This window comes from Scyliorhinus canicula, chromosome 12 (assembly GCF_902713615.1).
Source record: "Scyliorhinus canicula chromosome 12, sScyCan1.1, whole genome shotgun sequence".
NCBI lineage: Eukaryota > Metazoa > Chordata > Chondrichthyes > Carcharhiniformes > Scyliorhinidae > Scyliorhinus > Scyliorhinus canicula.
Window position 1 is genome coordinate 144,640,641 of NC_052157.1, and position 12,802 is coordinate 144,653,442.

Sequence of the window (12,802 nt, forward strand, 5' to 3'; positions counted from 1 at the left end):
TCAAATCAATTGATAATTCAAGATCAGTCTGGTGTAGAAGATAGTTTGTGAGGGGCGAGGGTTAGGCTGTGGGTGAGCAGGTTGTCCAAATTGGGCTCCTGTTCAATTGCCCAGCACTGACAATGAATGATCCACTGGAGGTTCCGTCAATTAAAGAGGCGTTCAATGGCCTGTCTTGTAGATTGGGGCTCTAGTGTAACATCACTCTCCAATTCCACAGTAAGGTGTTGGGAAAAAGATTTACCTGCAGCTGTTTAATTTGTCCCGTCCATCTGCAGCCCTCCTCACTGTGAATGCAGCGAATGGGTAGGGCCAGGATTAGGCCTTCCAGCTCTGGATCAGGATAGATCTGCAAATGCAAGAACAGGAAGCTTAACCTTCAATGAAGAAAATATATTTGCGTGTGACTCAATAAGAGAGAGTTGATTATTAATGCCAGTTCAACCAGAAACAGTGATTTCGGGGAGAAAAATGAAAAGTAATCGAGCAAAGATATTATTAAAATCTTTTTTCATTCCTCTGGTGGCAGAGGCCTTAGCCCAGGGGCACAAATCCATCACTTCTGAAGCCGAGATGAACTAACTCACCACAGGGGAGGGGAGTGGGGGGGGGGGGGCAATTAACCTCTTCGCCATCATCCAACCATTTAATGCTTTTGCTATTTGTGAGACCTTGCACTGCACAATTGGTCTGCCGAATACTCAAGGTTCTTTACGCTTTGGGAAATAACCTTTCGGAAAAAAAATTAAATATGCAAATTAAAATAATCCTGTGAAGCACCTCCGAGTGTTTTGCTACATTCATGGTGCTACGTAAACTCAGGTTGTTGTTATGTTCCAGCTAACAGAAGGACAAGAGGTCTTCAGAGTGAAATAGTTGCGGCACATTTAAATCGATTTTTTTTTTTGTTGCAGATCTCATTTTAAAAGGAAGTGTCTTGACTCGAATGATTTGAGCAGCAAATTTTATTCCCAGCTGAAAGCCAGAAACCGTGCTTCAGATCTAATATAAATAACAAGGCCATCTCGCTGCCTGCCTAGCCAATAGGTAATCGTTTCTCCACACGCAGGCAGATTAAATGAAACAGTTGTGTCGTGTTGCAGTGCCAGTGTTTTTAAACCCTCTGCCACGTGTAGCAAATGTGCAGGCCATCTGCTACATGAAAGTTGGGACTTGCCTTTCAGTCTCGTGAGTCACATCCCACCAAGAAGCCTCGCTGTGTATTCCCGCCAGCTGACAACCCCCTGGCCCTGGTTAGGAGGCTTCTGGGTTTCCTGTGACGAGGGTTGCTGTAATCACCGTGCAGGGGAACCCCCAAGTGCCTACATGCTCAGAACCTAATGGTATGCCCAGAATCGTGGGTCAGAAACGGTGGGTTTACGTGGGCTTAAGGCATCACACAAATCCCAGACGTTGGAATTAGGTGACCTGCTGCATCGTCTGAATGTCATCTCCACTCACTGCCAGTGGGGATTGCCTTCAATTTGTCATTTCCGTTGGTGCTCCCCCATAATTGTAAAGTCATTCTAAAAACTTAGCTATGATTATCTGACAATCTTGGACAAACTACTGTAGAAGTTGCCATCATCATGATTTATGGCTTTCTATATACGTGTCTGAACTGCTATTTGAGTTACATACTCCAGGCGAAATGGGTGTCAAATGCCAGTGCAGTCGGTCAGGTTAACAGCAAGGCTGCTGGAAGTGAGGGGGGAAGAAAGGGGAACAGTTTTAAACAAAAAAAAGACACAAGGGAAAAGACACAATCATTTACCAGCAAAAATAGGCACTGAAAAACGGTACGAAGGCTTTCAAAGACAGTTAGGTGGGCTTTAAATCCATCATAAATAGACTGTTAATTGGCCCTTTTCTATTGGTGAATTGAAAAGTCAGATGGTAAATACAGGCTGCCGTCAATTTAGTATTTAAGCACAAGGGATTAGTTACCGCATTATGCCAGGGTAGGATTTGTGGACTCCCCCTTGGGGAAAATACGTGAAGATCACGAATGTAGCAAAAGGGAGCGTTTACAAAAATACACTTTGAACACACCGAGTATTGTTGGGACATTGAATGTCTTGCCAGATTGCACTGCTACATTCAGATTCTGCCAGCTCTTAAGAATGGGCAAGCTCTCAGACAAGGGAGCAATTTAGAACGAGCGTGTGCAAAGGACAGGCAATTGGGACTAAATGGACAGTTGCAAGACACAACAGGCCAAATGGCCTCCCCCGCCCTCCCCGAGCAGGAATCACCCAATACAAGATCAGGTGACACCTCACCCTGGTGCACTGGGACGATTTGCCCAATCACAAATTGGGATACAGATCCCGAACTCAGTACAGGACAGGGATCGAACCGGTGGTCTTCTGGTCTAAATGGTACAGTAATGCTTTCACCCACCACTCTGTGGCCTGGCCAGTTAAAACCTTCAAATGTGTGAGCCAACAGGTATGTATCGCCAGATAGATGGCACTCCTGCACAGGTCCCCTATACTCCCAGTGACACAAGGAGAGATGCAGAGAATTAAAATGTAGGCAAAGCTGTGAGAAATATGGTGGACATCTGTTGGGCATTACAATATTTTAATATCCAGGAAACAGTTGATGAAAAAGTGCGGCCGGCCCAAAGACTATAGATTTATTGCTCTTAAAATATACCACGACTAATTTTGTGTTAATTGTCCCGTCTGCAGCTACGATCAAGGATCTGGATAACGGGGATGATCCTGGAACGTGTACCATTGCCCCTGTTTCTTTAATACACCTAAAAACTTACATTTAAAAATCAATCTAATTCTGCAGCGCAGACGATATTCAAAAGACTGTCCTGCGCTGGGCAGCACGGTGGCCTAGTGGTTAGCACAGCTGCCTCACGGCGCTGAGGTCCCAGGTTCGATCCCGGCCCTGGGTCACTGTCCGTGTGGAGTTTGCACATTCTCCACGTGTCTGCGTGGGTTTCACCCCCACAACCCAAAATGTGCAGAGTAGGTAGATTGGCCACACTAAATTGCCCCTTAATTGGAAAAAATAATTGGGTAATCTAAATTTATTAAAAAAAAGACTGTCCTGCGCTAATTCAAACAAGTAATGCTGTCTGATAAATGATGCATTCACTGGGACATGGAGAGAAAGATAAGTTAAAAAATCATGATGCATGCTCAGGACCCGTAACTCATTCTCAAATTCATGCTGTACTTTTGGAAAACAGACACATCTAAATTATTGCTACAGGGAAATGAAATGAAATTAAATGAAAATCGCTTATTGTCACAAGTAGGCTTCAAATGAAGTTACTGTGAAAGCCCCTAGTCGCCACATTCTGGCGCCTGTTCGGCGAGGCTGGTATGGGAATTGAACCTGCGCTGCTGGCCTGCCTGGGTCTGCTTTCAAAGCCAGCGATTTAGCCCTGTGCTAAACCAGACTAAACCTCAACGATTAAGAGGCAGGAACCGGATTTCAAATAGGATTCCAATTGAATCAATGCAAAGTAGATTTGAGCCGAGTACAAGTTAAGACTTCTTACTGTTACAGCATATGATGCATATTTGTAAAGCCAGTGCATGATCCATGAAGTTAGTGTATCAAAGCAGTTGTCCAAATTACTAGTTCTGCATATGATTGAGACAGAAGGAGAATAAATCAAAGCCTTGACAGACATAGGACTTGGGGGGGGGGGGGGGGGGGGCATGCAAAGAAAGGCTTCACCCACCAAATAGGGGCATCTCACTTCATTCAGATACACCTAGCTAGTCAACAAGGCAACTTCAACATTAACGGCAATTCAAAAGTTAATTTACATTCAATTAGATGAAGCCAATTATCACTAAAAACCTGATTTTTTTTTGGGGGGGGGGGGGGGGGGGGTGCTGGTATTGGTACTCTAAATTTATATTTGAAAAAAACCTGGTTTTGAAACTCTGGTTCACCAATGTCCTTTAGGGAAGGAAATTTGCCATCCTTACCATGTTTGGTCCATATGTGACTCCAGACTAACAAGAAATGTGCTTGACGCTTAACTACCTTAGTAAGCCGTTCAATCTTATTCAATAAAGTGGCCCACCGCTATCTTCCCAAGTGCCAACAGGGTTTGCCCACAGCCAGTAAATGAAGAAAAATATATTCTTGTGGGACTGGCCGGGTAGAACACAGCACTCGTTTCATTCCATCCATTCCTGGGTCCCGAATTAAATAATAATTTCATTGTTACCAAGGCAGTTGATACTTGACAAGCTGATGCCCAACTGAATGGTAACTGCAATGAAATCCAATTACACCACATAACCCAGGTCCTTCTGGTGAAGCATGCAAGCTTCACTTACATCTCACTTTCACAGCAACACCTCGCTCTTAATAGACAACGTTAGAAGCACACAAGTTACAGGATAGCCAGCTCACCACCTTGTAGTAAAGGTAAAGTTGCCACAGTCCCAGATGACCATAGGCTACTTTTCCCCTTTTGAGTGGGGGGTGGGGTGGTGAGCGGAATCTCAGCCACTTGAACCCACGCCTGCACCACATTCTACATCCAGCAGCTCAAAATGCAAGGCAAACTTTATTAACCTCTGCCGGCTTTGGTGACGCACTGCACAAGAGTCCAATCTATTCTATTCTGCACACCAGCCCAGGCAATAAGAAAGATATAGGTTTCACCGCATGCCCCACATTTGGCCCCTCAAAACCATACTGGCTTTATAAAAAACAAATTACCTTTACCACAATTCAATTAATACCACCTGACCCCCTTCTGAGTTTGGATGGATGATCACTTAGGCCAGGGGAGAGGCAAACAAAAAGGGAATTACAAAGGAGAATGGCCTTTAATTTGATAGAATCCCTACAGTGCAGAAGGATACCGATCAAGTCTGCACCGACCTTCTGATAAGGCACCCATCCTAGGCCCACTCCCCACCCTATCCCCATAACCCCATCTAAGCTACACATCTTTGGACACAAAGGGGCAATTTTATCATGGCCAATGCACCTAACCTGCACATGTTTGGACTCTGGGAGGAAACCGGAGCACCCGGAGGAAACCCACGCAGCCACAGGGAGAATATGCAAACTCCACACAGATAGTCGCCCACGGCTGGAATTGAACCCAGGGCTCTGGCGCCGTGAGGCAGCAGTGCTAACCAAGGTGCCACCGTGATGGAAACTTGGATGGAAAAGTGTCATTATGCCAACATTTGAGAATTAAAAAAAACCCTCATACGTCTCAATTCCCTCTCCATCACTGGCATCATTTCAATCTCAGGAGGCCCCTTTCCACCACAAAGAGAGAGCTACAATATTCGCTAGGCAGCTAACAGACAAAGAACTGGACTAATCTGCTTGTTGTGAAAGGGAAGGGACCTGATCCCCCTCTTCCTGCGATGTACAATTCACTTTAGCATGAGCCATACCCAAGAGGAGCATCAAAACCCACGTCACTCACTCCAAAGGCAAAACAGTGACTGTGGAAAGCAAGAGAGACTCAGAACCTTGACGCTTACTTGAATAAAGCTGCCTATTACTTAGAGTCAAGCACAGGATTGGGCACACTCAATGAGGAACGCCGTCAGAATGAAATTAGAAAATTGAAAGGAACTGTTGGCAGTGGGAAAGGGTTTATTTATGCTACTTGTGCTCAATTCTAAGGCGTCCTGTGATGGTTTTATTTATACTCGTTGTGGTAGGTTCCAGAGTTGTGTGTGTGTGTGTGTGTGTGTGTTTCCAAACTTGGCTACTGATGAAAGCCATTATATTGTCAGCAGCTCAACTCTGACTCACAATGCACCTTTTTGATTCAGTTCAGAGGTTTGATGGGGATCAACATTTCACCGGTAAAGAGGAAGAGTGTAAAATAGAAAATTGACAAAAGAAGCCAACGCTTAGAGGGTGCAGATTTCCGTTTGGCAAGAGCGTCGTTGAATATTGATTGGGGAGGCAATGGTCCGGTGGCATTGTAACTGGTCGAGTAATCCAGAGGCCAGGGCAACTCACATGCGTGCGTGCATACACGAGATTCAGAGGGAACAATGCACGATCGGAGGGCTGTCCCAAGGGTCTGTCCGTGCTCCCAGCAGAGAGGATCATCGAAAGAATACCGGTTCCCATTCCTGGGCTTCAAGGGTTAAGCCACAAGGAGGAATTAAGTAAACTAGGATGGTGTTCCCTGAAATTTAGAGGTTAAGCGATGATTTGATCAGTTTTCAACATTTCAAGGGGAACTGTAAGGATAGATTAGGAGAAAGCATTTCTGCCGACTGGGGAGAGTAGACCTCAGGCATATCGTCAAGTTAGAAGCAGACCTTTGAAGGGTGATATTAATTTTTCCAATTAAGGGGCAATTTAGCATGGCCAATTTACCTACCATGACACATCTTTGGGTTGTGGGGGCGAAACCCACGCAAACACGGGGAGAATGTGCAAACTCCACATGGACAGTGACCCAGAGCTGGGATCGAACCTCGGTGCCTTGAGGCAGCAGTGCTAACCACTGCACCATCGTGCTGCTCTGAGGGGTGATTTAATAATAATAATAATAATCTTTTATTGTCACAAGTAAGCTTACATTAACACTGCAATGAAGTTACTGTGAAAAGCTCCCAGTCGCCACATTCCGGCGCCTGTTTGGGTACACAGAGGAAGAATTCAGAATGGCCAAATTACCTAACAACACATCTTTCGGGACTTGTGGGAGGAAACCGGAGCTCCTGGAGGAAACCTAGGCAGACACGGGGAGAACATGCGGACTCCGCACAGACAGAGACCCAAGCCGGGAATCGAACCTGGGACCCTGGAGCTGTGAAGCAATATTGCTACCCACTGTGCTATTAGGAAACACTTCTTTATAGAAGGGGAGATAGAAGTTTGGAATTCACTTCCAGAAACTGTGAGTGATCAGAGATTAAAAATTAACAATTGATCGGCGATCGGTAAAGGTGTATCAACCATGCATAGTAGAGGAAATGGGATAAGGGTTAATTGGGAGAGTAGGGTTGGTGTGGAGAGGATCATGAGGCAGCCTTTGGCTCGGGGGGGTGGGGAGTGAAGGGTGTGTGTGTGGGGGGCAGCAGCGATACATCCCATACCCAAAGAGCCAAGAGGCAAGCTCGGAAAAAGCAAAATGTAGATCGAAGCTGACGTGTTAAGTGCTCTGGGATAACACAGGCTGCAACTGGATGCAGCTTTAACCAAAATGATACTCCAGACATTGAAGTTAGTTCAACCTGATTTATTGAACCAGTAGCACAGTTCGCACAGTTCTCTATGAGTTCGACTCTCTGCTCACCAAAGTGTGGTTAGTCTGCCTGACTGAACCAGACTAGCTCTTAGCCACGTGCTGGAGGTGTGATACTGTACATACACCCTGACTCACTCTGTAGATGTTCATCAGTGGAAAGAGGCGGAGTGTCTTTTATAGTGAGATACCACCCCTGAGTGTCTTGCCTGCTCATTGGTCATGTTCTGTTCTCTGTGTTCATTAGCTGCCTGTCACTATCTGCATATCATGACAGAAGCAATTTTTCATCTCGAAAGTCTTTCATAATTCCAATTAACTTGCACGCCGACATCACGGAGCTTCACGCCCCTGGTACAGCAATAACAAAGAGGAAAATTCGCAGGTTTTGTGGCTAACCTATCGAGGGAATCAGCAGACAGATTTCCTTTTCACTGGAGTCAGACTTTGTGCCAGAGGATGATGGAAACAAGCACCAAAAGCAGCTTTTTCCACAAGAGATCTGATGCGGAAGGACAGTCCCATCATTCATGCTCGGATTGTTCGACTTTACCTCATTTCTTTGCAATATGTGGCCCCGGTGGTGGTTTGCTGCAGCTGCAGTTTCTTCAACCAAGGAACACAAAAGCATTTACTGAAACAGTCTGCGGCTTTTCCTGTTGAAAGATATTGGAACCCCAACAGAAACCTTATTGTCCCCAGTGGCGGATGAACAAATGTATTCCGGGCCAGAAAGGAAGTGCGGGGAAAGGCTTGCGTTTGATGTAAAAACAAAGCAGAATAAAACCATCCTATTCATCCTGCATCATTACAGAGTGCACACACACTTGCAGGAGGAGGAGGAGGAAAGTGACACACTGGGGGCTTTCAAAGATAATTGCGTGTACCCAAGAGCTCAAGTGAGTCAAGCGCGCAAGTGTAGTTCCCGATTATTTTGCTCGCCACTCCCATTTCCACCACCAGCTCCTGCTTTAGCCTGTGTCGTGAGCAACTCCAGCCCTTAGGAACCATAACTAAACCCACTCATTATAGGTCAGGCACCAGGCCAGAAATCAATTCTCAGCAGAATGTTGATTTCTTAGGGGCAGCACAGCTGGATGGCACCCCTGCCCTCGCCACATCTGCACACACTCTCGGAGGGCACCCATGCTGTGGTCCAGGAAATTTGCTGATTTTTCAACCTCACTGAAACCAGCTGAGGATTATTACAGCTGCTGCCCCCCCCCCCCCCCCCCCCCCCCCCCCAAACCCCATTTTGACTCTTCTGCCATTTGTCTTAATTCCATGGGCTGGATTCTCCGTCGGCGGGATCCTCCGTTTCGCCGGCAGTGCACTCAAGCCCGCGGATTTCCCGATGGCGTGGGGTGCCCACAATGGGAATCCCCATTGGCCGGATGCCGGGACAGAGAATACCGGCGGGGACGCGCTGCACCAGAAAGCGGGTACGGTGGGAATCTCGCCCCATGTCTGTTGGTAACTGACCCACCCACCACTGCGAACAGTTATTCCCTATCTGCACTATTGAAGAGATCTTGTGGCACAATGGGTAGCATCCCAGCCCCTGGGCCAGAGGTTCCGGGTTCGAGACTAACCCCAGGTTGGTCAAGGCCAAACAGGTCAAGTATCAGCCTGCAAATCTTTCCAACACACGCCAATGACAGGTGTTTAAGATCAGGAGAGATTCCTGGTTAACAAAACAATGGAAAGAATGATGCAGCCTCCGCCATCACTATCCATAGCTCTGAAGTACTACATGCATGTAAAAGTGCATGTTACCACAGCAACCTGGACTCTGAATGAACTGTAACACACCATCGATGGGCTGAATGGCCTCCTTCTGCACTTCTATGCAATTCTATGATTCTATATGGAACCAGGATAGGTAAATGGAGGTGTGATACAGATTGCTCATGATCTCACTGAATGATGGAATAGGCTTGAGGACTAAATTGCCAACTCTTGTTTCTATGTTCCTATATTCCCCCACTCCCAACTCCAGGACTACCAAGGCCAATTATGATGCCCAGTCCTGATAACAGCTCAGAGTCCTCTGGAAGGATCATGTAGATCTGAAATATTAACTCTGTTTCGCTCTCCGCAGATGCTGTCAGACCAGAGTTTATCCAGAATCTTCTGTGTTTGCATTTCTGATTTTCGGCAACCACAGGACCTTGCTTTTGCCTGATAACACCTCTCAGTGTAGACCAGGGATTGAACCTGGAAACGTTCAGTGTATCTTCCGGCCACAAGCCGGATTTTGCCACATGACCCACAGGAAGACCTCATTTGTCTTTCTTAATGCAAACATTTTCAAGAAAGGGTAGCTGAAAACTGACCATTTACTGGAGGTAATCCCAGGATGTCAGTGATTATGATGAAAGGTCATCGATCTAAAGTAGTAACTCTTGTTGTTTCTCTTGGCACAGATGTGAACGGCTTCCAGCATTTTCTGTTTTTAATTACAGGCTTGTCGCATCTTGCATTTGTTTTGGGGTCAAAAGTCAAGGAGGTTTCCCTCAGTTTAAGAGCTTCAGCAGTTCTTTGTTGGGTCATTAGTTGAAATGCCAAGTGCATGCTGGATATATTATCAGTAGCTGAGAACCACACCCGGTATAAACACTAGAACTATGAGTGACAACAGGTAGTCCATGGCCCAGAGACCTGTTCCCTTAGGGCCAGTTGGCAACAGCCTATAGAGAGAACGGAAAGTGGGGGGTGGGGGGAAGAAATATAAAAGACCATCGCCTCAATTACTTCAAAGCCAACAGAAAGGTTTTTTTAAATTATAAATTTAGAGTACCCAATTTATTTCTTCCAATTAAGGGGCAATTTAGCGTGTTCAATCCACCTACCCTGCACATCTTTGGGTTGTGGGGGTGAGACCCACGCAGACACAGGGAGAACGTGTAAACTCCACACGGACAGTGACCCAACAGAAAGGTTAAGGCGAGAGAGAGAGAGAGAGAGTGAGCTGAAAGATTCACAGCTTGGACAGAGCTAGGGGCAAGAGTTTTTAAAAGTTGAACACGTGAGGATTGCCATCTAAAAAAAGAATACTTCCAGGCAGCACAGTGGTTAGCACTGTTGCCTCACGGCGCCGAGGTCCTAGGTTCGATCCCGGCTCTGGGTCACTGTCCGTGTGGAGTTTGCACATTCTCCCTGTGTCTGTGCGAGTTTCACCCCCGCAACCCAAAGATGTGCAGGGTCGGTGGATTGGCCAGGCTAAATTGCCCTTTAATTGGGAAAAAATGATTGGGGGTACTCTAAATTTTTTAAAAAAAGAATGCTTCCTAGAACAAATGTTTTCGGAAATGAAACCGCTTCTGATGTCAAGAGATTGAGGAGGTAAAGAAGTTCGACAACAACAAATAAAAAAATCTGCATTCATAGAAACTGCGAGAACAAATAAGATGCATTTCCCACACCTCTCCCTGCTTTGGGATTTCACTGCCTGCTCAGATGGAAGAAGGGAAGCGATATTACAAAGTGCATCCGAGCGTTTATTGACAAATAGCCGCATTCACTGTGCTAATTTTTCAATCTACTAACTGAATGAATGAATGAATGAATGAAGAAGTGATTTCAATCGCAATTCCTTTTGGCATCGTATCACGGGGGCGAAAGCTGGTGACGAGTTTAGAATAAATAGTGTCTGCAATCCTCTGCAAACCGCCAAGAAAAATGCCCATTTCTCTCTTTTCAGAGAGAAGTTGAGCCTGGCTCTTCACCTGAAAGTCAGATGCTATCTCGTCTCTCAGCCAATTAAATAAAAGTGGTGGCGTGTGTGTGTGTGTGTGTGTGGGTGGGTGGGGGGGGGGGCGCACTCTCTAAGATACAATAAATTTTGTAAGCAAGTTGGACTTATGGAGCAACGCATGAAATCCTGAACAAGTGTTGCTACTGGGCACTAGTTAATAGAATGTGACAGGAAAACTTTGAACTGCAAAAAGATGCGGCACATTACATGAAGGAAAAACTTTATTAAAAATAAATTATTCCATAGCTCCTCTCAATTTCCGGTCAAAATACCCCAGTCCCCGTTTATTATACTCTTCATAAAAATCTGGAAAAAATGACGACTGCCAAATATTTGAACCAACTGGCCATGCACTTGTGGTGGATTGTCTGCTATCGGTTACATCCTGCAAAGCATTCCCTTCTCCCCACGGCCGTTCCCTCCTCCCCTCGGCCGTTCCCTTCCCCCCCTCGGCCGTTCCCTTCCCCCCCTCGGCCGTTCCCTTCCCCCCCTCGGCCGTTCCCTTCCCCCCCTCCGCCGTTCCCTCCCCCCCCTCAGCCGTTCCCTTCCCCCCTCAGCCGTTCCCTTCCCCCCTCAGCCGTTCCCTTCCCCCCTCAGCCGTTCCCTTCCCCCCCTCAGCCGTTCCCTTCCCCCTCAGCCGTTCCCTTCCCCCCTCAGCCGTTCCCTTCCCCCCCTCAGCCGTTCCTTCCCCCCCCTCAGCCGTTCCCTTCCCCCCTCAGCCGTTCCCTTCCCCCCCTCAGCCGTTCCCTTCCCCCCCCTCCGCCGTTCCCTTCCCCCCCTCAGCCGTTCCCTTCCCCCCCTCCGCCGTTCCCTTCCCCCCCTCCGCCGTTCCCTTCCCCCCCCTCCGCCGTTCCCTTCCCCCCCTCCGCCGTTCCCTTCCCCCCCTCCGCCGTTCCCTTCCCCCCCTCGGCCCGTTCCCTTCCCCCCCTCGGCCGTTCCTTCCCCCCCCTCGGCCGTTCCCTTCCCCCCCCTCGGCCGTTCCCTTCCCCCCCCTCGGCCGTTCCCTTCCCCCCCCCTCGGCCGTTCCCTTCCCCCCCCTCGGCCCGTTCCCTTCCCCCCCCTCGGCCGTTCCTTCCCCCCCCCTCGGCCGTTCCCTTCCCCCCCCCTCGGCCGTTCCCTTCCCCCCCCCCTCGGCCGTTCCTTCCCCCCCCTCGGCCGTTCCCTCCCCCCCCTCGGCCGTTCCCTTCCCCCCTCAGCCGTTCCCTTCCCCCCCTCCGCCGTTCCCTCCCCCCCTCCGCCGTTCCCTTCCCCCCCTCCGCCGTTCCCTCCCCCCCTCCGCCGTTCCCTCCCCCCCTCGGCCGTTCCCTTCTCCCCTCAGCCGTTCCCTTCCCCCCTCAGCCATTCCCTTCCCCCCTCAGCCATTCCCTTCCCCCCTCAGCCATTCCCTTCCCCCCTCAGCCATTACCTTCTCCCCTCAGCCGTTCCCTTCCCCCCTCAGCCGTTCCCTCCCCCCCCTCGGCCGTTCCCTCCCCCCCTCAGCCGTTCCCTTCCCCCCTCAGCCGTTCCCTTCCCCCCTCAGCCGTTCCCTTCCCCCTCAGCCGTTCCCTTCTCCCCTCAGCCATTCCCTTCTCCCCTCAGCCATTCCCTTCCCCCCTCAGCCGTTCCCTTCCCCCCTCAGCCGTTCCCTTCCCCCCTCAGCCGTTCCCTTCCCCCCTCAGCCATTCCCTTCTCCCCTCCACAATAAAAAGGCAAACACGAGCAGCCAAGACAGACCATCAGAAATCGGAAAGAGCGTTCTCCCAAAAGTAGCAATCGAAACAGAGTTGTAGTAATCCTGGAGTTTTCACAGAATTTACAGTGCAGAAGGAGGCCATTCGGCC

At 48.5% G+C, this 12,802-nt stretch overlaps 1 protein-coding gene across 1 annotated transcript in view; it reads right to left on the bottom strand.

Annotated features, from left to right (window-relative positions):
• LOC119974963 (TNF receptor-associated factor 4-like) overlaps positions 1-12,802 on the bottom strand; it is an 84,644-nt gene that overhangs the window by 9,855 nt on the left and 61,987 nt on the right. The window contains exon 3 of the mRNA XM_038814353.1: positions 245-349. Coding sequence (XP_038670281.1) covers positions 245-349 — 105 coding nt within the window. The remainder of the gene's footprint in view (positions 1-244; positions 350-12,802) is intronic.